At 36.7% G+C, this 24844-nt stretch overlaps 2 protein-coding genes across 12 annotated transcripts; both read left to right on the forward strand.

Moving 5' to 3' along the window:
* The first annotated feature begins 634 nt into the window (after positions 1-634).
* Positions 635-22606, forward strand: LOC107845374 (V-type proton ATPase subunit B 2). 10 transcript variants are annotated; one of them, XM_016689662.2, is made up of 15 exons: positions 635-711; positions 1898-1962; positions 5391-5446; positions 5550-5648; positions 5793-5852; positions 6279-6390; positions 6478-6686; positions 7377-7505; positions 7615-7752; positions 7907-8057; positions 8156-8238; positions 21540-21587; positions 21695-21748; positions 21881-21964; positions 22066-22606. In XM_016689662.2, exons 1-15 carry the CDS (start codon positions 686-688, stop codon positions 22249-22251), a joined length of 1500 nt encoding a protein of 499 aa, XP_016545148.2. In that variant the 5' UTR covers positions 635-685; the 3' UTR covers positions 22252-22606. The 10 variants fall into 10 exon arrangements, with proteins under 10 accessions (XP_016545148.2, XP_047254101.1, XP_047254108.1 ...); XM_047398145.1 differs by having other exon boundaries at positions 671-711; positions 8177-8238; XM_047398147.1 differs by having other exon boundaries at positions 697-832.
* LOC107845375 lies at positions 12643-15106 on the forward strand. Of its 2 annotated transcripts, XR_001666815.2 has the most exons (5): positions 12643-12675; positions 12764-12870; positions 13858-14073; positions 14149-14266; positions 14355-15106. XR_001666815.2 is itself a non-coding variant. In XM_047398154.1 (3 exons), the coding sequence occupies exons 1-3, from the start codon at positions 13716-13718 to the stop codon at positions 14386-14388; spliced, it is 510 nt and encodes a 169-aa protein (XP_047254110.1). In that variant the 5' UTR covers positions 13418-13715; the 3' UTR covers positions 14389-15106. The 2 variants fall into 2 exon arrangements, 1 of the variants encoding a protein (XP_047254110.1); XM_047398154.1 differs by lacking the exons at positions 12643-12675; positions 12764-12870 and having other exon boundaries at positions 13418-14073.
* Positions 22607-24844: the final 2238 nt, after the last annotated feature.

Here is a 24844-nt window from a genome sequence, read left to right on the forward strand (position 1 = left end):
GATTTTTTATTACAATACTTTAAGCTTTGTCTTAAAACTGCCACGTGGCTTCTCAATAGCTTGCCACTGGGCTAATTGTGGTGCTTCGTCCTCTACTTTATAATATATAGATATAAGATATAAATTCTATCATGTCCTGTATTTTACTTTTTCTTTTTTATGTTCATTAAGATATATACAAGTATATTATAATAATAATAATTACCATTCAAAATACTGAGATAAGAGGCGAATTGCTATGACATTGACACAAAGGTGATCATAATTATAACTTGTGCAATGTTACAAAGTTCTTGCCGGAAAATGCCAAAAGTGATGAAATATTCTCAAAATATGACCATGATGATACGGTTGCTAACGACGCTGATCAACAATCGAATCAAAACAACCATGATCTTTTATACTAGTACAACTTATGTTCAATTTTCATTTATTGATCTAAATTCTAATCAATAAATATTTGATTTTTATAAACTACTCCCTTTATTTAAAAAAGAATATCCTATTTTCTTAATTAATCAATTTTTAAAAGAATTTTTTTTTTGATAATAGTATAATTTTAATTTTTCACGTGAAATAAATATGATATATTTTTTTTAAACGGAGTGTATGAGTTTTTCATTTTGATTAAGAAAAATACTTTTAAAATTCAAATATAAACAAAATTTGCAACTTCCATGTCCAAATGACCCTAGTGAAAAAGCAAATACAGTATGTCTCAATTCCTTTAGAACCCCCCCCCCCCCCCCCCGGCTCGCACAACCACCCCGGATCTTGTTTTTAATTAATTCTCTCCCTCTCCTTTTTCTCCGTTTTAATTAGTGTGGAAAAGGTAATCTCCTTTTTGCAGATCCATTTTTTTGAATTTTCATCTTTCTATTTACTAACCGCTTTTCAAGGTTCGTTTCCGAATTCCCCGTGATTGCTCGGTATCGCTGTTGTTATCTTTCTAACATTTTGTCCTTTATTGTCTATTGATGCCTTTTGAACTGTCTGGTTTGGCATTTCTTTATTCTTATTGCTATTAAATACATGTGTTAATTAACTGTGAACCAATTTTTACCCGTTCTATTTCTTGGCATATCACTGGTGATAATGTTATGACTTTTTTAACATTTAGCAGCAAATTTTCTCCAGGTCTGAGATTAAGGCATAGTTGATTGATTGAGTTGCGAGCATATACATTCATGATTTTGTTTTTTAGAGATTCAAACTGAATGTTCTTTGACCTGCTTTTGAAATGTTTTTCCTATTTCTCATTTTGATTAGGAGAGTTGTAGTTTTCTTGTTCTCCGATTCCTATTACTATTTGTTGTTTCGTGTAATTTGACTATAGTATTATTTTGTTGTAGTACTGTTCCACTACTATCATATTGTTTTTGTTACTATTTGTTGTCTCTTGTACTTCCATTATGTCCTTTTCTAGACCTTTTTTTTTTTTGAGCGGAGGGTCTATTTGAAACAGCTGCTCTACCTATGAGGTAGTGATAAGGTCCTGCACATTCTACCCTCCCCAGACCCCACTTGTTGGACTACAGTGGGTATGTTGTTGTATTTTGAATTTTTGATTAGGATAGTTGTGAATTAAATATTTTTGGTGTAGTTTTTGAATATTTAAAATGTAAAAGTACGCGATAGTCTAGCCTGTTTAACTCTGGAAACTAGTCAAATTGGCCTTTGACAAGTAAAAATTGCTAACAAATGTATGTATGTGGGGTTCTCCCAAATGATAATAAAATTATTTACCTTATTAAAAAAAACAAATCGAGATAGAGGGAGTACTATTTTTATGATAGCCACAAACGTACCCACAATTCTTATTCTAGTTTGGTATTGAGGTATAGTTGATGATTGATTATTGGTGCATTATTGTTCACGTTTTTGCTTTCTTATTCAGGTTAAGTATGGGTGTGGCACAAAATGCTATTGAAATGGAGGAAGGAACCCTGGAAGTTGGAATGGGTAAGTTCATGCGCAACTCTTCTTTTTAATACCTTTTGTTTTGCGGAGTGAAATCTATTAATGATTCTATTGGTATAAACTAGAGCTATGTAAGACTAAACTATGGGGCAAGAACAATGAATTCTGTACCTTTATTACGCAACGGATATTGTTGAACTCAACACCAAGAAAGTTAACGCAAGTCAAACTTCGAATACTAGGAAACAAAGTTTAATTCATAAACTAAATGTTTTTTTTTTCTCTTCTTGTGTTTATAAGAGAAAACAAACCAGAGAAATTCTTTGAGCAATAGAACAAAAGAAGCGGTAGTTTTCCAAAAAAAAAATAAAAAATTCTTGCCCCACATCCCTTTTCACGTTAACTCATAAGTGATAGGGCAGGTTGTAACTTCTCTGTAACTTCCCTTACTCATCTCTTTTATATGAGTTGGGTCACCCCACATGGAGCGGCACATGATCCAGACCCAGTATCCGACAAAGTTAAACATACTATATAGGGCTAATGAGCTGAATGCCTCTAGAGGTTTTCAACCTTTGAGAGAACGGTAGTCAAAGACCCTTCGAATTTCCTTTTTAGTAGTTCAGGTGCAAATGAGAGAGGAGTTTCTACTTCTTGGTTTTTGTAGTTAGAGGATTTCATTGGTAAATACTAGTATAAATCATGAATAGACTGTGATGTACCTTCTGCTTATATGCTAGAATGAAATATGCAATTAAATTTTAGGAAATCATCAATAATGACGCTTGAGCCGGGGGTCTATCGGAAACAACCTCTCTACTTCTTCGGAGGTAGCGGTATGGTCTGCGTACATCTTACCCTCCCCAGACCCCACTTAGTGGGAATACACTGGGTTTGTTGTTGTTGTTGTTGTAAATCATCAATAATGAATACAATATTTTCTGGCTCTCAATCTTATGTTGTAGTAATATTGACTCTACCGTCAAGAATTTGATTAAAATTTTCATTTAGAAGATTTATGGTGATCTCTAAACAAGGCAGATCTATTAAGGCCCAAGGCCCAGGGGATTGACATGCGACCCATAAGCTTGGTTAAAACTTTGTATGTATATGTGTGTATATATATGTCAAAGAAATACTACAAATGGATCAAGTGTCGCTTTTATTAACAAATAAGGCAAAGGTGCCAGTGGCAATAGACTTAAATTTTTTAAGCGCTGGGAGTTCGAATCCCACTACCAACAGGTAGTAACTTTTGGCTTACTGAAGGAATAACAGGTAGTAACTTTTGGCTTACTGAAGGAATAGAGATACATACGAGTACACTTACTAGTATTCCATTCTCTATGGTTCTTTTCTTTTTCTCTTGACCAACTATTCTTCATTAAATGTTGTTTGACTCTTTTTTAATTGATTCTTGAATTTTTGTCTCATCTTCGTTTAACACTTTAACAACAACAACAACAAAAAAAAAACCCAGTGTATTCCCACAAAGTGGGGTATTGGGAGGGTAAGATGTACGCAGTCCATACAGCTACCTCCGAAGAAGTAGAGAGGCTGTTTCCGATAGACCCTCGGCTCAAAATAAAGAATAGTAAACACGGTCGTAATGACATATGAAGCAGGATGGATGACATAACAGAAATAAGGAATAAGAAATAATAAAAACAGAAATCAGAGACATACGAAATACGAGAAATAAGAGCAACACGAAATAAGAAAATAGGACACCCACCTAGTAGTAACATACACTCACATACCAAAGACACCTATGGACACAGTCCTAGGATTACTAACCCGGCTACACAAGATCTCTCCTGACTACTTTCTACAACCCACACACCCACACTAGCCTTCTACCCTTATTCGCGACCTCCACACCTTACTATTCTAGGGTCATGTCCTTAGTAAGCTGAAGCTGCTCCATGTCATGTCTAATCACCTCCCTCCAGTATTTCTTCGGCCTACCTCTACTCCTCCTGAAGCCATCCAAAACTAGCCTCTCACACCTACGAATTGGGGCATCCGCGCCCCTCCTCACCACATTCCCAAACCATCTCAGCCTTCCTTCCCGCATATTGTCCTCCACCGAAGCCACTCCCACTTTCTCCCAGATAATCTCATTCCTAACTCTGTCCCCTTTAGTAAACTCACACATCCAACGCAACATTCTCATTTTCGCCACCTTTAATTTTTAGATGTGGAAGTGCTTGACTGGCCAACACTCCGCTCCATACAACATGGCCGGACAAAATGCCACTCTATAGAATTTGCCTTTAAGCCTAAGGGGCACCTTCTTATCACATAACACTCCCGAGGCGAGCCTCCACTTCATCCAACCTGCTCCAATATGCTTAGAGACATCCTCGTCAATCTCACCATTCCGCTGAATCATAGACCCAAGATACTTAAAACTATCCCTCTTACAAATATCCTGGGAGTTCAACCTCACCACCATTTCGTCCTCCTGCCTCAAGTCACTAAACTTGCATTCCAAATACTCCATCTTGGACCTACTCAACCTGAACCCCTTAGATTCAAGGGTTTGCCTCCAAACCTCCAATTTATCATTCACACCCCCTGCATCTCATCAATCAGCACTACATTATTTGCAAATAAAATACACCAAGGCACCTCACCTTAAATACTCCGCATCAACACGTCCATCACTAAAGCAAATAGGAACGGACTAAGAGTCGATCCCTGATGCAACCTTGTCTCGATCGGAAAATGCTCTGAGTTTCCTCCCGCCGTCCTCACCCGAGTCTTCCCTCCATCGTACATGTCTTTAATAGCTCTGATGTTCGCCACCGGGACCCCTCACCTCCAAGCATCTCCAAAGAACCTTTCTCGGGACTTTATCATACTCCTTTTCCAGGTCGATGAACACATGTGTAAAGTATACATAAAATAAAATTGAACTTATTTTCTTCCATATTAGAACTTAAAAGTTCATCTCTCCCCGTAACAAGTATACTTGTCCTGATGTCATAACCACTTAATAATGGAACTGAAAAGTGAAAACATATGTTTATCAGTATACTATAATTCACAAGTTGGATAAGCATTTGTTTTGCTCTAAGTTATTATAATCGTTACATTTTTTTCTTTTTAATTTGTCTATATAAATTGAGAAGATGAATAACCTTTGAAGCTCAAAGTTGATCAAATGGACCAAATGTTTGCCCTATTTGGAGGTTTTAGATGCCACTGTGCTTTGAACGTAGACGTGTAGTACCAAAAATCACTAATTTATCTACAAAATATTTGATGGAGTTCATCGCATTTTTTCTCGTGCTAACGTTTTGACAGATTTTTGATTGATTATCCCCTACCGACGAGCCAAATTTCAGCTTTCATTAGAAATTAGCAATTTTATGATAGTGATGTGTATATGTTCAAAGTACTGTGGCACCCGAAACCTCCAAAATCCTGGATCCACCTCTGTTTCTGATGTTGCGGAATTGCAGAATATAGGACTGTCTCTGGTGTTGCTGGACCACTGGTTATCCTCGACAAAGTTAAGGTAATCATCATGTACTTTGTTTTTTTTTCAAACATAATGTAGTTTAATTGTATTTTTTGTGTTAATGCAACTAGATTTATGTGTACATGTGTTTCTTTGTCAGGGACCTAAGTACCAGGAAATTGTTAATATTCGTTTGGGAGATGGAACAACTCGACGTGGGCAAGTTCTGGAAGTTGATGGGGAAAAAGCTGTTGTTCAGGTCTATTATTCTTTAGGGTCACTTATTGCTAGATTTGACTTCTGAGGAATATTTCATCTATTTTAAGTTTCTACCTTCTGATTATTCTTATAGAATAAATTGAATCTACTATAGCATGCTCATTTCCTCTTTTGTTTTTACCAGGTTTTTGAAGGAACATCTGGAATTGACAACAAATACACAACTGTGCAGTTTACTGGGGAGGTACATTATATTTTATAACTCATATTTTCTCATGACTTTTGTTCCATAAAATCTTATTAACATAAATCACTTGTAGAAAGTCCTCTTTATTTCCATCAATTCTTTTTAAGGTCCACTGGGAAAACATTGTTCTGCAATAACATGCAGTCTCCTTTTGTTTTGCCTTTTATCCCTCTCTTGTATTCAAAGTGTTGTATAGGGCATGCAAAAGTCTTTGTCAAGAACAGTAAATTTGTTAGTATTATCATGTTGCAATAACTTTGTATTTGCTCAATGGAGGAGAAAAGTAAGTAATGAGATGTATCCTGCAACAAAGATATTATTCATAAAGGGTATTATCAATTTTTTTATTAAAGGAGATATCTTTTATGCTTCTTATGGTTTATCATTATCATTACTTTCTAAGAGTGTACATAATGTTTGCAGGTTCTGAAGACACCGGTCTCACTGGATATGCTAGGACGCGTATTTAATGGTTCTGGAAAGCCAATAGACAATGGCCCTCCTATTTTACCCGAGGCTTACAGGGATATTTCTGGCAAGTACTTAGTTCTAGCAAGTTCAGCTTTGGTTTTCACATGATATTTCTAGACATATCCTGCTACATGTAATATGTCGATTTTAGGGAGTTCTATCAACCCCAGTGAGAGAACATATCCTGAAGAGATGATACAGACAGGAATTTCAACAATTGACGTCATGAATTCAATTGCTAGAGGGCAGAAAATTCCTCTTTTCTCTGCTGCCGGTCTTCCTCATAATGAAATCGCAGCTCAGATCTGCCGACAAGCTGGTCTAGTGAAGAGGTTGGAGAAATCTGAAGATCTTCTTGAGGTTAGTAGTAGTTTCTTATAACTGACTCTACTCATTTCAATTTATGTCTCTTTTCCGTTTTTGCCACTTGACACCATTACATTCCTATACAACTTTTACAAAATTTCTAAAGTTCAAGTTCGTTAAATTATTAAATGTTTTATTTTGATGTGTTGTTTCTCTGTCAAACTAAATTTTCAATTATATTTTAATTTTTTCTCCACTATCATTAAAACAATAATTAAGTCAAATTAAAGAATTAATCTCGGTACCCAGTCGAACACTATCTTCAGAAATGGAACGAAGAGGAAGTATGCCACTTTACTTGAAATGGCCATTGAATACTCCGTTTGTCTTCTAGGCCTAAATGCTTGTTTTGATGTCCGTGTTAATAATCTTACTTTTGTCATATAACATGATAGCCTTAGATTATTGCATTGAAGTGGACTTCACAACATTACATCCAAGATGAGGAAGAACAAAATACGAGTCTGCAATTTCATTGTCTCCTGCTTGGGAAGTTCTTTAACTATATGTTTAAAAGGGAAAAACTTAGCAGATTTAAATCTTTTCAGAAAGCTGTTACTGAGTGTTAGTTACTTCTCTAATCTACGCGTGAATAGTTGGAGTGACTCATTTTGGTCTCCATGTTTTGGTGATCGAGTTGGATTCACATTGACATAATTCTCACTCTCTTCCTTGATCTCTCAGGATAGTGGAGAGGACAACTTTGCCATAGTCTTTGCAGCTATGGGAGTCAACATGGAAACTGCACAATTTTTCAAACGTGATTTTGAGGAAAACGGTTCCATGGAAAGAGTGACGCTTTTCTTAAACCTGGTAATGCTTGGATTTAACTCCGACTAACACATGAATATTTGGTTCTGTGAAATAATAACACTTCTTTAAGGTGAAGCTCATTGTGATCTCCTATGTTTACTTCTTGCAGGCAAATGATCCTACCATAGAACGCATCATAACTCCCAGGATTGCTTTGACAACTGCAGAATACCTAGCATACGAATGTGGGAAGCATGTTCTTGTCATTTTAACTGATATGAGTTCATATGCTGATGCTCTGCGTGAGGTATTGTTTATGAAGTGTACCTCATGACCTTTCAACTTTAATATGTAGCTCTTTTAGAACTAATATTAGCACATCTCGGTTATATGGTGTCATCAGATGTTCTGAGTTCTTTAGAATACTGAGAGCTAAGACCATAATTCTCATCCTCCCACAGGTATCTGCTGCCCGAGAAGAAGTGCCTGGAAGGCGTGGATATCCTGGTTATATGTATACCGATCTGGCAACGGTCTATGAACGAGCTGGGCGTATTGAGGGACGGACGGGTTCCATCACGCAAATTCCAATTCTAACCATGCCAAATGATGGTAACTCACAGTCGAGCAATAATTTCTGGCTATTGCTTCTCCTTGTGATTGCACTGTTATATTTGTTTACGAATCCCTAGTTTCTGTTGTTTGAACAGATATTACACATCCTACTCCAGATCTTACAGGTTATATCACTGAAGGACAAATATATATAGACCGACAGCTTCATAACCGACAGGTATTGTATAGCTTGAGGCTGAGTACTCATATATACTCTAAACGGGAATCGTTGCTGAATGTCATAGATCTTATCAGTAAATGAGCAATTGATCCAACTAAAGTGGGTTTTCGAAGCTCTCTGCTATCTTTATTAGTTGTTGATTCTTTGTCCAAAAATAAAAAATAAAAAAAGATAAATATTTTATTGTTTTTGACAATAGGAAAGAATGGTTTATGATCCTATACAAAGTAGAGAAAATTATTCTGGATAAGCTTCCCTGTTACCTACAGAATGAGTCGACTAATGGGAATCGAGACGTCACCATTTGCAGGAGTGGGTTCATTCCCTGTTCCTGCAGATGGGAAGCAAACCTCAAGTTATGCCCCCCTTCCCCACTCGCCTTAACATTTATAGAAAAGCCCCTTCCATTAAAAGGTAAGCTCTGGAACAAATAAACAGAATGTCTCCTAAAATTCCTGAGCTTGAAACTAAATTCTAAACTTCATCCAACTCTAGATTGTTTATTAAAATTAGCTCTAGATTATCCGATCAATCTGATTAGATTTTTACCATACTTTTGGAAACTAAGGGTAGGGAGAGGATGAGAAATGTACAAGAGGGGAAATAGAAAAGATCAAGAAAAGAAAAATTGATGAGCCTGATATTTAATAGGAGAAGGGTGAAGGGGCAGACCCATTATCCCTGAGTTTCGTGGGCTTTTGGGCTAGATTTGGTCCTCGATGGATTTCCAGGTCAACAACAATAACCACATACTGATAGAAACTAGGATGCAGAAGAGATAGAGAAGGAGATATTACTGGTTAAAGAAAGTGCAAGAATCTTAAACACTATATTAACCAATAACCAAGTCCGTTTCAAGTGGGCAAATCTCCAAATATAAAGACAATGATAGTATTTTTCTTCTATTCTTAAAAATCTACCAGATTTTCCAGTTTAAACTAAGATAAGCAATTACTGCTGTAGATAACTACTACATATAACTATTAACAACCACTAATAGATAACTACTAACAACTACTAATAGATAACTGCTTCTATCCTATCTGAAACTAAGGAACTAAGTTACATTATCTTCACATGCTAAAGAAGCAGTCTTATCAGTGCATTACCCTTGAAAAATCCCTTGTCCTCAAGGCGAAAAGAAGGAGACTGTGTGTTCTCCTCTTGCATTAACTCCAAAGATGCAAACGTTCCAGGTTTGCCGTGATGACCTGGGGCAAACTTGTCTCCACAACGATAGCATAGGCTTTTTTTTCGGTGAATTTGTTGTTCAGAATTTGGAGGACTAGTGTTTGGAAGCGGTGATTGTTGAAAAGAGCATACTGGTTGACGGGATGACTGAAAATTAAAGGATTCTTGAACCGTTGGAGAGGAAGTTCCAATTGATAAAAGCCGTGTTATAGAAGGCCAATCGGTTACCTTAATAGACCGATTTGGTCCATGTTTTCCTTCATATTCTAAAGTCAGACTCATTGTCTTATACACAGATCGAGGCTTGTGAATCCTAACGTCCACGCGAAGGTCTTCTTTGAGCCTACTTAGGAAAACTCCAAGCAGGCAGCGTTCTAGCCAGTTTTGCACATGGGCTGCCCGTTTTGCAAATTCTTGCCTATACTCAAACACTGATCCAGTCTGTTGGATTCCACACAGGTGTTCATCTAGATTTTGAAACTCAGCGGGTTCGTAATTTTCTTACATAACTTTAACCAACTTATCCCAATAATAGATGGTTTTCTCACTTTTGATCCAAGAAAATAGATCTAGTGCATCTCCTTCCAAAGACATTGAAGCTACATCAACCTTACAATCATCAGGTGTTTGATAATTTTGAAAATATTTCTCTGCTTTCAGAATTCAACCTCTAGGATCTCCCCCCTCATACTTTGGAAATTCCATCTTTGTGTGAGGACGCCGATAAGTTTCTTGATGCTTTCAAGTGCTATCAACCTTATCTTCGTCCAGTAAAACTTTAGATTTTCCTTGTTGATTCTGAATGTTTTTTCCTTTTAATGCAGCCATATCAACAACCACAGCATCCATGGCTTCCATTTTTGCTGCTATAGTAGTTAGTTGTTGGCTGCTTTGATCAGGAGTCGACATGATACGTTCGCTATGAGAAGCGTTAGCCCGTGTGTTAACCATGACAGATCTTACTGCTCTGATACCAAGGATAGAAAATAGGATGCAGGAGAGTTTGAGAAAGAAATATTACTGGTTAAAGAAAGTGCAAGAATCTTAAACACTATATTAACCAATAACCAAGTCCGTATGGAGTGGACAAATCTCCAAATCTAAAGAAAATGATAATATGTTTCTTCTATTCTTAAAACTCTACCAGATTTTCCTATTGAAACTAAGATAAGTAGTTAATGCTGTAGATAACTACTACAGATAACCATTAACAACTACTAATAGATAACTACTAACAAGTAACAACTACTAATAGATAACTGCTTCTATCCTATCTGAAACTAAGGAACTAAGTTACATGTATCTTCACATGCTAAAGCAGTAGTCTTATCAAATACCCAGTATATTTCCACCCAGTGGCGTCTGGGGAGGGTAAGTGTATGCAGTCCATACCACTACCGCAGAAATGAGATAGAGAGGCTGCTTCCGATAGACCTCGGCTCAAAATGAAGCAATGCTCAAAATAAAACAATCTAGCCAAGGAATAGTCAAAGGACAAAATACCATAGAAATCAACATATCCAATAATGCCATGTACAAGATACACCAAGTGGTACAACCAGTGTTGTGAAGAGTGCTGAAGTGCTCGCTTAAAGCATGAAGAGAAGCGACAATGGGTCGCTTTGTACACTTGAAGTGTTGGGGCGATAAAAAAGCTCTCGCTTTATGCCCAGACGAGAAGCGCTGAAGCAAAAAAAGCGTAGAAAAGTTCGCTTAAGTGGATATTTAATTATCTTTTTTTTTAGGGTTTTATTGCTTTATTTAATTTATTTTAGTTAAAACCCTTAAGTGACTGTACGACTGCATTGCTGCTGCTGCGACTTTTCTGGAACAACTGCAGAAGGTATGCACTTCTTCTCTATTTCTCCCTTTCTTCTTCTTCTTCTTCTCTATTTCTCTTCTTCTCCTATTAGGGTTTTCTATTTTTTTGTTCTTCTCTATTACGCTTTTTCATCCGTGTTTTTTTTTTCCTCTTCTTCGTCTTTATTTCTCTTCTTCTCTGTTTTCCAGTTCTGTTTTACTTTTTTTTTTGTTGTACGTAATCTGACTTCCAGCTTTGTATTTTTTTTTACTTTTTTTTTGTTGCATGTAATCTGACTTCCAGATTTTTTTTTCTTCTTTTTACTCTTTTTTGGCTGTATGTAATCTGAATTTTGTTTATCAGTATATATTTTTATTGTTTTGTTTTTTCTTGTAGTATATTTCTTTACTCAATGGCGCAAAAAAGAGATCCAGCTTGGGCATATGGAATTGCAATAGGCAATAGTAACACATGAATAAAATGTATTTTTTGTGACAATATATATAACAGTGGAATATTTCGTCACAAAAAAATCTTATTGGTGGTTATAAAAATGTCATTGTATGTCCAAAAGTCCCGAATGCTATTAAGGAAGAAATGAAGGAGTACATGAAGAAAAAAAAATGAGCTTAAGACTCAAATGAGGATGTAGCAATGGTTGATCTTGTTGATGATGATCTAATTGAGAATGATGAAATTGAAGTGAATATGCCAATGGGGCCTCTTTCAAAATACCAAAGGAAGTCTGCAACTAGTAGGAGTGGATCATTCACCGTTAGCAATGTTAAAGGTTCTATAGATATCTATTTCCCACAACTACCCAATGAAAAAAGAAAACTTAGAGCTATTGATTTAGCATCTTCTAGGAAGATCGTAAGGGACCGCGCCGTATTTGCTTTTGCAAGGTGGATGTATGACGCGGGCCTCCCTTTTTATTGTGTTAATTACTCGGAGAATTTTGGTGAATTTATTGAAGCAGTAGGCCAATATGGTCCAGGAATGAAGCCCCCAACGTATCATGAAGTTAGAGTTCCTTGTCTGAAAAATAAGGTGGAGAAAACAAATAAGATTGTGGAGGCTCATAAGGTTCAATGGAAAAACTATGGATGTTCCATTATGATGGATAAATGGACTGCCAAAAATGGAAAAATGGTAATCAATGTTTTGGTGAATTCTCCGATGGGGAGTGTATTCCTTGAATCTCATGATGCTAGTGACTCTTCTTACTGATGCTACTAAAATGTTCAAATTGTTTGAGAATACAATCTTGAAAATTGGGAAGGAAAATGTGGTGCAAGTTGTGACTGATAATGCAAGTGAGAATAAGAAAGCGTGTGAATTGTTGAAGAGAGTGTACCCGCATATTTTCTGGACTCCTTGTGCTGCTCACTGTATAAACTTAATGTTTGGTGACATTTTCAAGGAAGCCCCATATTCTACAGGTGAATAAGTGGTTTAGTTTTCTTTTTCAATTTTCATGTCAGTTATGCATACTTAATTTACTAACTACTAAATCTATTTTTTGAACAGTTTTTGCTAAGGCTGTTAAGATTCATTCTTATATCAGTCAAAGGGCATTATTGTTGAACATGATGAGGAGATACACAAACCAATCTGGTAAAACCTGCGAAGACAAGGTTTGCAACAACTTTTTTGACATTGTATAGTTTTTATATACAAAAGAAAAATTTGCGAACCTTGTTCATGTCAAATGAATGGAATGCGAGTATCTATTTAAAGGAGGCTCTTGTAGGGCTGTGCAAAAACCGAACTGACCGAGAAACCGAACTGATAAAAATTTTATTGGTTTATTGTTATTGGGTTTACGGTTTCTTAATGGTTTTATAAAAAAAAATTATTGGGTTATTGGTTCGGTTCGATTTTTTCTTATTGGGTTATTGGGTAAACCGATAACCCAATAAGAATATATATATATGTGTGTATGTGTGTGTATATATATATGACTTATTAGATATTTCTCTTAATTTCTCTTTAATCTCTACAAATTAACAAACCTATTATTTCAATTATACAAACTTTTAATTTCTCCTAACAACATTTAGTTCAAACTTGAAGATTCTTGTAAATTAAAACACATTATGTAGGATTTTTGTTTGCAGCTAAGATTCGATTATTTTTCATGTTAGTTATTACTATTTCTATTTTATGAGTATTTTCTTATCGGTTAAATCGAAAACCAAACCGTTAAAGGACTAAAAACCGATAAACCGAAAACCGATAAAAAATATCTTATTGGTTTGGTTATTGGTTTAGCATATTTAAAAATCGAAAATCGATAAACCGAACCGGTAATATGTAATACCGAACCGAACTGACCGATGCACACCTCTAAGCTCTTGGGAAAGAAGTTGCTAGACACATCATTAGTCCATCTTTTTGGAATGACACTGTAAAAGCACTTAAAGTTGGTGGTCCTCTAGTTACTGTACTTCGTTTGGTGGATGGAGAGATAAAACCACCAATGGGCTACATTTATGAAGCCATGGATAGAGCAAAAGAAAGTATTGAAAAGGCATTTGATTATGTTAAAAGGAAATATGAGAAGGTTTTTGAAATTATTGATACAAGATGGACGAATCAACTTGATCAACCTTTGCATGCAGCGGCACATATTTTGAACCTCGGGCTCTATTATAAAAATAGTGAGATGAAGGATTTGGATGAAGAAGTGTGGCTGGGATATCATGCATGTCTTGAAAGGATGGTCCCAAATAAAGCTTTGATAGACAAAATAAGGGAGGAGCTTGGTAGATACATGAAAGCTGATGGGCTACTTGGATTGGAATCAGCCATTAGAGCTAGAACCTTAAGGCCACTAGGTGAGCATTTCAACTTATAATTGTGTTTAAAGCTTAACTAATAAGTTATTAACTATTAAAATAATTCTTCTACAGTTGAATGGTGGATGCAATATGGCCATAACGTCCCAAACTTGCAACAGTTTGCTATTAGAGTTCAAAGTTTAACTTGTAGCTCATCCGGTTGCGAGAGAATTGGAGCGTGTATGAACATGTGAGAAACTACATCACATTACTAAAAATTAAGTAGTATCTTAATTGTCCTAAGTACTATTATTAATTACTTTCTACAACTTGTGCAGATTCACACTAAAAAGAGGAATAGGCTTGAGTTGAAATGCCTCAATGATCTAGTGTTCATCAAATACAACAGAACACAACACTGGTGCGTCGTTACAATGCTTGTGATACCATTGATCTAATTATGTTGGATAATGTTGATGATGCAAATGAATGGTTAACGGGAGTCCCTTCAAATCATGAAGATGAAAAAGTATATGAAGGAGAAGATCTCACTTATGGCCATGTTGCTTCAGCAAGTGGTGTTGAGGAAAGTGTTTATGGTTTTAGGAGGAGTACTTTAAGGGGCAAGGAAAAAGTGGGTTCAAGTAGAACCCTTGTTGATGAGGCTTCTGATGATGAAGAAGATATTGTTCAAGATAATAGTGTGATGACACTTCAGGAGTTTGGAGATCTTGTTGAGGAATAGGATGTAGAATATAAGTGCTAAACTTTGCTCTGATTGTTGGTTTCTCTATTTGTGTTGGTTGATTACGACGCAAGCGGCAAGACTGATTTTTAGTATTTTAGTAGTTTGCTTGAATGCTTGTTATGACTATCTATTCTTTTTATAATTTGAGTATTGAATGATTGTGTTATTTATTAAGCTCTTGGTTATTTATTTATGCATGTTTAATATTTTTAAATTTTGTACTAAATAGCGCTTTAATGGAAAAAAGCGTGCGCTTCGCTTCACGCTTTTCGCTTCTGTGAAGCGAGCCCTCGTCGCTTTTTTTCGCCTCTCGCTTTTCAAAACATTGGTTACAACAAAAGATACAACATCCTAAACTCATACTAGCCTTCTACCCTAATCCCAAGCAAAGCTTCAGAAAAATGGATAACTAATTAGTACTTCAACATAGAATGTTATCAAAACACCTTCCTTTCCCTCTTTCCCAAAAATTGATAACATCCAATCTTACACCTCAAAATGAAATGTAGTATGTAGCAATAATAAATCCAACAAAGGTTGGGGTCGAGCCCACCAGGAGTGTGTGGTGTGTCAAGATGTCTATAAGTGTGAGAATTTGGTAATTCCTAAGGTAATCTTCAAACAAAAGCATGATTGAACAATTATTTCTAAACTAGATTATTATACTTAGCTAGGACTTTTAACAAACATTTGGAACGCAAGAAAAAAGTGATTATTGCTTCCACAAAAGTATAGGCCAATACCTCGTTGGTCTATTGGTGATATGGCCAGTCCCCGAGAAGATATTTGAACCTCTCCCAAGTATGATATAAGTTCTCATCCGGCTTTTGCTTAAAACTCAAGATTTCACTGTGTAACCTCGCAATCTTGCCGGATAGAAAGAATCGGACGAGGAATTTCTTTGCCTGATCATCCCATGTAGTGATGGAGTTTGAAGGTTTTGCTTTCAACCATTTCTTTGCTTTCTCCAAAAGTGAGAAGGGGAAGAGAGTGAGCTTCACATTGTCAGTAGAGACTCCAGTGGGGATAAACGTGTCACTAATCTCCAAGAAATTTTGCAAATGGACCTGTGGATCCTCATGTGATAGACCTGTGAATTGTCTATGCTGAGAAATAGTTGCACCATGTTTTGTTTAAGCTTGAATCTACCTCCAGGTTTCGGTCTACGGATGACGGGTAACATTAGTTGCGAGTGGAATTGGCACTTCGCAAACTGTCTTGTGGGCTGGTGGATCTTCAGCCATTGATGCAAGATTATCTTCTTTTTGCTGAATTTGAGGTATCCGATAAAGAAGTACTGCTTTTCTCCTCAACAGATGTAAATGTCGCTCAGGTTTAGGATATGGGTCAACCAAATCCCTTTTCCTTGCCAGCTTACATACTTTTCAAACCTGTACCTGCAAATTTAGAAGCTGAGATCAAGTTGCTAGCACTTATAAAACCAAATAGCAAAACTAAAAGTAAGTCAGTTGCCAATTTTCAAGTCCCTGACAACGGCGCCAAAAACTTGTTGGGTCCTAGCGCACACACAAGTGTACATGGTCACCTAAGTAGTAAAGTGGCCTTTAAAAGCCAAGTATTGATTCCACAGGGACTTGTTCTCAACAACAATCTAATTCTAGCCTTACTACGAAGATTAAACAAGTGCAAGTGTAACCAAAAGAGTTTGAGATTTGAAAACTAAAGGTAACCGTAAGCAGTGTGATAAAATAAAGTGCTTGAACAACAATGGGGAGAAATCCAGGGTTAAGGCACTACGAACAATCCTACTTAGCTATACAATTTTGTTGGTTTAGTTAATTATCTTGGTTGTTGATTTATGGGGTTGATAACATGATTATGGTCTTCCGAGCCTCTAATCGTCTATCTAACTTAGCCTCACAACTACATCGTTGAGCCGGAATGCGAGAACTAAGTTAAACGCATTTATATTTCATCCCACATATGAATCAAATGGGGCGAATTAGGTATATTCCTATCCTAAATGCAAATCTTAACTTCAATCCCTTGAACATTTAAGATCCTGCTCCATACATCCCACGTTCTAATCTATTCTTCCTCCTTCCGGGCTCACAATAGAAATATAAGTTTATCCTATGGGCCGCGAATTCGTAGAATAGTAATAACAAGGATATATGAATAACCAAACATGATAATAAACATAAACCAACTCAAATATAAACTAAAGTATTCATGTTCTTGGCCTCAACCCTAGATGAGGGTGTTTAGCCACTCATGGATTTACAACGAATTGCAATTAAGAAATTCATGTATAAAAACTAAAATTAAACTAAAGGAAAGATTACGAAGCCTCCTCCCATGTATTTTCAGCCCCATAGGTAGTCCAAGGTGTGTACAACAAGATAGAAGTGTCCTATTTATAATGGGAACTAAGTGCCCATTTTGAACAACATCATGGGCATGGCACACCCTTGGAGATCTGCAATTAGGGGCGTGGCACACCCTTATCGCATATGCTTACTGTTTTATGACATTCCACTTTGTGCACAAGGGCGTGGTATGCCCTTATCTTGAAGGCTAGAAGGCGTGACACGCCCTAGTGGTCAGAAATTTCAGGTTTTGTCACCGTTTGCTCCATCCATTTGGCCTTGAGTTCCTCACTTCGTAGTTGCTTTTCCAGCATCATTAGACCTTGTTTTGCTTGCATACGTCACTCTTAATATCTCACATGGCCTCCTATAACATCAAACCCCATGAATTAGCACTTAAAACACAATAGAATGCATCGAGATGAACTAGAATAACACATAGCTCGAGCTAAAAGCACTAGTTTTCTCGTCTAAACTCTAGGTGAACGTTTTGATTCCAGACTTGTTTTAAGCACACCTTAAACATTATTACCAAGTAGTTTAACACTTAGATGCTCAATTATATGAATATCAACTCATTACGCATACAAAAAGTCCTCAAAACTAAGCTAACCAAGCGTAGATAATGACAATTAGGTGCATAAATCTACCTAAGATCAATAAACTAATACTCATTCACATTAATTCCATGAGAGCTACAACCCCACCGATTTAGCTATTCATACTAGAAATGGAAAATACAAGAGAAAAGGAAAAGAAAGTCATAACTAAAGATTACTTAAGTAAGAAATTTCATATTCTATGGCGATGAATTGCCAAATCCTCCTAACGTTATCTATGGAGGCTCTCTTAGCTCAAAAAGTACCAAGATGACTTAAGAAAATGCCCTAGTTTCTATTTAAAGTCGTCTAAAAATGTGTAAAAAACATGCCTCTCCTCACTCCTCAGCAACGTGGCTGAGCTGTGTGATCACGTAACATGTGTGGCCATTTCCAGAAGCTCCCCGTTCATCTCTTTGGCTGCCTTGATGGGCCGTGTGCCCCAAGGCTACGTGGTTGAGGCCGTGTGGGCAGCTATGTGGGTGAGTCCCGGAGCCGACTCAAATTTTTTCCCTTTGCTCTTTTAGCTACTTTTTCTCAAATTTTGGCCTTTGTGGTCAATTTTCTCAAGTATTTGAAACTCTTTTAATCCTTGTGCTTTTTAATGGCTCCTAAAACCTGAAATTATATAATACAAACCATTATCAGTTAATTAATCTCACAAATGTGCCACAAATTTATCATTAAAATGTAGCACAAGTTGGCCAAAATGTCCACTTATCAACTCCTCCAAAATTAAACCTCTGCTTGTCCTCATGAAAATCAAACACAAGCATAGATTCATGAGAAAAATTACACACAACCCAAATTCAATCAAGCTCAACCACAACCAAGTCACAACTCAATATACACATAAATTTCACGGCTTTGGTGGTTACCAACGATAAATATAAATCATGTTAATCATTGCAGTCTCTTAAAGCTTCATTTGCATTCAGTAGCCAAAATACCAAATCGGTTAAAGTAAACAATCCAAATCATGAAACTAAAGCTTCACAAGTTGCCTCGACTTCTTCACATAGTGACTTTCTTTTGTTCATGCATTTCAATTGAGAAAAGAAATGCCTTCACGTCTCAAGTTTTCATGTGCCTTCACAATCAAAGAGAATATCACTCACACCATTTGCATTTTAAGATAAAGGCGTGATATCAAAATAGGAATAATTAAGATTTAAGACACTCTCATAAGGATGTTCAAGTGCCCAAAAGTGGTAGCATAGGTTTGTCCTTTGTGCAAATTGCTAGTAATTTAGAACTCGTTTGCCCATAGATTTTCCAAGTAGCTTTTGGAGAAAAACTTAGCGAATAATGTTTGGCCATGCAATTAGTCATTATTTGGCAAATATTTTGGCAAATAATCCTAATTCCCAAATACTAGAAAAAACTAGTATTTGGGCCAAATTTCATTTTTTGGGAACTGCTAAAAGTAAAATATGTTTCCCAAAAACTATGGCCACAGACATGGTGAAACTTCACACAAAAATGACTTGCCAAAAATATATGGGAATCTATGGCCAAATGCTAGCTTGGGTGCACCTAGCTCAAAGTCATTTTGGACTTACGGGAATGTAATGCAGACTTTTGGTTGGAGTTAGGATCAATATGGGTAATGAGTAACTATACTGCCTAAGCACTAAATTTCACACTTCTAATCATTATCCTTTTCAAAACTCTTACCCTTTTCTCATTGTCACCCGTTTGTCATTTCTTCTAGCCACCCCTTTATTTCATACTTCTTTTTGCTTCTCATTTTTTCCAATTCCACATCAAACTTTATTGATTCACATTTCTCCTTTTTCATTTTTTTTCCTTATACCACAATACATTGTTCTCATTGCCTCCCCCAAACATAGGCTTTTAGCCTTAGTTGTAACGTCAAGTGCTCAGGAAGGTCGGGGCATCAAAAGAGTAATCACAAAAGGAAAATGCTTGTAATGTAGTTGTCAAATGAAAAGACTAATAGGCCCAAAAGAGTTGACCAGGGTGATTCTGCAAAATGGGTAGGGACAAAAAAGGCTCAATTGTTCCAAGGAAAGCCTTAAATCATAGTTCAAACCAAGTGCATCCTAGGATTTTTCCTTGAAGCATACTTAGGGCCAGTTCTACACCATAAGAGAGACTAAAGAACTTAACTAATCACCTCATCAGACATGGCACATGCAAAATTCAAGTGGAATCTCTATTGAATACCCAATTGAAGCACATCAACTCAAAAAAAATCAAATCTAACCTAGAAGACTAATTAGTGAACAAAGAGCCAAATACTGAACGTTAAAGTCCAACATGAATCCAGTTTCAAAAATAAAAAAAGTCACAACATGAGTCATCAACTTCAATCATTCACTTTTTTTTAATTTCAGAATCAACCACTCATATGTGAAGTTTAAACTTTTATTGGTACCAAAAGTTTAAACTTTTATTGGTACCAAACAAGCTACAAGTGGACCCCATCTGTGGGATACGCTGGGTATGTTTGTTGTTGTTGTAAACACTTATGGCTTCCCAAAAGCTTGGTCAAATATTCTATAAATAAGCACAAATAAGCACAGTGCAACTCACTCATGGTTCTTATTTTCCTCTTTTTCTTTTTGCTTTAACTGTTTTGTTCACCTTTTCAATTTTGTAAGAGGTTGGTTATTTTAACACAACGAGATAATACATAACACTCAAACTTGGTCTCAGCTGACAAGTAAACATTTCATTTTTGAGTATGCACATCTAGACATCTGTACTAGTCTTCACTTTGTTATTTGAACACTCCAACTTACAAATTGATCTTCTAGGCACCTCCAAACTTTATATGCCACGTCAACGATGGGTGTCAAGAGATATAACAGGGACGAGTTGGAGTGTTTGATTGCTAGTTGAGACCAAATTGAGGTGTCTAGATGTGCATTCTTGAAGTTGGAGAGTTGATGCCAAGTTCGAGTGTATTTTATGTATTATGCCTAAAATAATAAACAAAGAAGTGTTGTTGGTGGCAGGTATCCTGTGGAATTAGTCGAGGTGCGCACAAACTAGCTTGGACACCACAATTATTAAAAAAATAAGAAAAAGAAAAGATTCTTAACCCCGCTGACCAGCCCACCCATTGGAAAACCCATTAGAAAACCCAAAGAAAAGCCACCCGACCATTCCTCAACCTTCACCTGCTACGTCCATCATACCCCGTCAACCAACCACCATTGTTGGTATGACTGGCAGTGGCTTCAACCTAGCCAGGTGTATTGGATGGTTTAAATCAAAAAGAGGATGGAGAAGGGGTTGGACAGTGACAACGATGGGCTATGGAGTTTTGACGGCTGGTGGTTGGAAATGATGTGAAGGTGGTCGGCCATGGCTGGAAGCTCATACATATATTTCTAGTCTTATCTCTCCTAGTATGCCCACACATATTCTTTATGGAAATATGTTTAGTCATATTACATGTAAAATTTTTCCAACTTAAATCAGAGTATATTTCCTTATTTCCATCAAGTGAAAAGGACTTACTGAAAAAGAAAAACATGTACAATTTTATTTGGGAAGTTAAGGTCATTCTAGTGAAATGAAAAGGGACTCAACTTTCCAGTAGATTATCCACCGTTTGTACTGCTTCCATTCACTAGCAGACAAGTGCGTCCAACATATATGCAAGAATGACTGTAAAGTACCCAGTTAATGTAGACATCTGCATTGTTTGCTAACTCAAGTTTTAAATTTGGATAATTGCCGATTCAGAGTGCTACAGAAGATTGCCATTATTGCGACTAGCTATTATTGAATGTTTTTGCTTCTTGGATAGCATTTGGACATTGAACAGAAATGTCTCAAAGATTATTTGTTTTCTGTTCTGAATTGTAACAGATATATCCTCCGATCAATGTACTTCCGTCTTTATCTCGGCTGATGAAGGTGAGCACATGGACCTCTTTACTTTATATTCTGTCATATCATTTTAACGGAAACATGTGGAAGCCTTACATGTGATTATTCCGATTAACCCCTAAGTTTCTTTGTAGAGTGCCATTGGTGAGGGTATGACTAGGAGGGATCATGCTGATGTATCCAACCAGGTAAGTTAATTTTCGATAAAAAATATATTTTGTTGCTTGATTAATCTTCATACCTTAAAGAGAGGTGTTACCTTTTACCTCTGTTAATGTTGCTTATTTTTCCCCTTTTGCATTGATTTTAAAAACCTTTAGTTGTATGCAAATTATGCCATTGGAAAAGATGTCCAGGCAATGAAAGCTGTGGTTGGAGAAGAAGCACTTTCTTCTGAGGACTTGGTATGTTGCTTGAGAAAAAGTCCTTTTGTTTAATTAATTTTGAGCTATGTTTTGCCTAGGTTATCAGTAATTCAAATGATGAGATAACTTCGTTTAAACAGCTTTACTTGGAATTCCTTGACAAATTTGAGAGGAAGTTCGTCTCTCAAGGAGCTTATGACACCCGCAATATTTTCCAGTCGCTGGATTTAGCTTGGACACTTCTTCGTATCTTCCCCCGTGAGCTTTTGCATCGTATCCCAGCAAAGACCTTGGATCAGTATTACAGCCGTGATGCATTTAATTGACAGGAAGGAGCCTGCTTTATACTTTAGTCTCATGTGCTATCCCTTGGTGCAATAGTTGGCTCACGAACTTTTCCTCTTTGTGCATCTACTTTCAGCTCAACAGTCAATGAGTTCCCAAAACACAGGTTCTCCGGCATTTAGAAGTCAATGCGATTCCTTTGAGAACTGGTTACATCTTGTAATTTATCACCTGTTGTGTTCTGTGACACATGGTGCATGGTATTGGTTTTGTTTGAATTTCAGTAACATTAGGGGCTTATAGGTTTTATATAAAGTCCTTTTATGAATGATGCATATTTTTTTTTTCACAGACTTTAAGCTGATTCTTTTTGAATAAAACGTCCTTATTATATCAGTTACTATTTATAGAGTGAGGTTACGTTGATGAGGAGGGGTGCTGATGCGCCAGTGCGGAGGTGTGAGACACTAGCTATGGATGATTTTAGGTGGGGGAGAGGTAGGCCGAAGAAATATTGGAGGGAGGTGATTAAACATGATATGGAGCAGTTACAGCTTACGGAGGACATAACCCTTGATAGGAAGGTGTGGAAAATGTGAAGTAGGGTAGAGGGTTAGGGGGTGGGAGGGTGTCGGTGACAGTAGGAGAGTTCAGTATTTGTGTCTGAAGTTTCTTGTTCGTAGGTGTTAAGTGTTGTCTATGATTTCAGACTTCTAGTTTTAGTATTATCTTGTGGCTAGTGTTAGTTTATTTTGAATATTGTACAAGTTTATATGCATTTATGTATTGTGTCTGTTATATTGTTATTGATTCTAAGCCGGGGGTCTATCGGAAACATCTCTGCTTCACCTGAGGTAGTGGTATGGATTGCGTATACTTTACCCTCCTCAGACCTCACTAGGTGGGAATACACTGGGTATGTTGTTGTACAGTTTTGTCATCTTTAAGACTAGAATTTTCGGGGTTTAGGATTTTCGAGGGCGAAGCAAGATGCAATACGACAATTGTGCATTGCCTCAGAATTTGGTGATGTGGTTGCTGGTTATTTAGTTTAAAAGAAATATTGCATATCGAAAATGCAATCACTTCAAAAGTTGTTACACTGAACACTTTAAATGAGACATCTCGAAGAAATCGAATGAGAATGAAATTATATGCAGCACATATGCCATCTTTGATATTTTTTTCGGTTTTGCTGGAATGAAAATGCTGATGCACATTGTTAGAGAATATTTCATCTGCAGGCAAGCAAGATGTAACGCCTCGTATGTTTGGACATCCATTTAGAGCTAAAAACGAGCCTATATGATACTAAAGACTCAGTAAAAATCGAATAGGGGTGAGATACGATGTGTTGGGGAAGGTTTAGAGTGAAGAAACTGACTGTGCGTCGCATGGGGGAGGCCGTGCTTAGGCCTAGCATCGCTAGGCTTAGCACGAGGAGCTACTGCCTCGCACCCGCTATGGCCATGCGCCGTAGGGGGTATTGCCTCGCGATGGGCGTGCGTCGCACGGGGTGGGCCACGTGATGTGGCATGCGCTGCACCCCCCCTCCCCCCCAATTCGTCAACTGGACTTCATTTTAATGCTATTTTAAGGGGGTGTGGGTCTTTTTACACTTAACCCCATTCATTCTAAACGACTCTTAAGTGCCTAAATACGACTTTCATTGTTCATAAACACATTCTACTCTCCCCTAAAATACTAAGAAGCTATAGAAGCAAGGGTTCCAAGTTCAAGACTCAAATCTCTTGCTTCCTCAAGATTCTTTCGTTAAAAAGATATGTTGAACATTCCCTACTTCTATTACTATCATAAACTGTGAGTTTAACTATTATTTATGAATATTTTAATGGTGAATTGAATTGGGGTTGAAGATTTTATGATGAAAGCTTGATACATAATTTCTCTTTTCTTTGTGAATGATTTTTAAATCTTTAAGTGGGGTTTGAGATGAAATGACTATTCGACAGTGATAACTCTGTGATTTGAAATTTAAATGTTAAATGGATAAATTCTAAGTCATGATTTTAAGTCTCTTGAAACCTTTGAGATGCATAAGAAACATAGATGTTTTTTCGTTCTATGTATCATTGAACGTATAGTATTATGAGAATGTTTTGAAATGGTTATGAAAAACTCAATTGTGGTTATACACATGATTTTAAAGGCGGGATTTTACAATCTAAATATTTAATAATGATGTTGGCATGATTGGGTGACTTGCAAGTCTTGGTATGACAATAACAAAATGTGAATGCCTTAACGAAAGACTCCATGAATAAATATTTATAAAAAATATATTAATTTGGCTTAAAGAAAAATATGTAGTTCACCGAGAAGGTGTATGTCCTCGTGACCAACACCCGAAACCTATGTTTTATCGACATAAAGATGCTTATTCCTTAATTGGATGGCAAATGCTTTCCTTAACATGAAGATAAAATGGTGGCTTTAAACTATTTGTGACTTTAGCCTAGTCTCAGTTCTTGCGGCAAACATGGACCGAGGCCCGCTGATTGGGTAGTACCATACCTATATAGCCTGTGGATTACGTAATGTCGATGAAAAACTACATAGTTCAGAACTAAATTTTAAATGGTTATGTCTTTATGTTCTACATCCTATGCCCCA

Source organism: Capsicum annuum, chromosome 10 (assembly GCF_002878395.1).
Source record: "Capsicum annuum cultivar UCD-10X-F1 chromosome 10, UCD10Xv1.1, whole genome shotgun sequence".
Classification (NCBI taxonomy): Eukaryota; Viridiplantae; Streptophyta; class Magnoliopsida; order Solanales; family Solanaceae; genus Capsicum; species Capsicum annuum.

What these genes read in the sequence shown, in the direction of transcription:
- LOC107845374 (XM_016689662.2), top strand. Translation starts at nt 686, where the DNA reads ATGACCCTAGTGAAAAAGCAAATACA. An exon ending in ATGCTGATGCTCTGCGTGAG is followed by an intron (nt 7,753 to 7,906) that starts GTATTGTTTATG and finishes ATCCTCCCACAG; the next exon opens with GTATCTGCTGCCCGAGAAGA. An exon ending in ATGCTGATGTATCCAACCAG is followed by an intron (nt 21,749 to 21,880) that starts GTAAGTTAATTT and finishes AAAAACCTTTAG; the next exon opens with TTGTATGCAAATTATGCCAT.
- LOC107845375 (XM_047398154.1), top strand. Translation starts at nt 13,716, where the DNA reads ATGGGCTACATTTATGAAGCCATGGATAGAGCAAAAGAAAGTATTGAA. An exon ending in TAGAACCTTAAGGCCACTAG is followed by an intron (nt 14,074 to 14,148) that starts GTGAGCATTTCA and finishes ATTCTTCTACAG; the next exon opens with TTGAATGGTGGATGCAATAT. An exon ending in ATTGGAGCGTGTATGAACAT is followed by an intron (nt 14,267 to 14,354) that starts GTGAGAAACTAC and finishes CAACTTGTGCAG; the next exon opens with ATTCACACTAAAAAGAGGAA.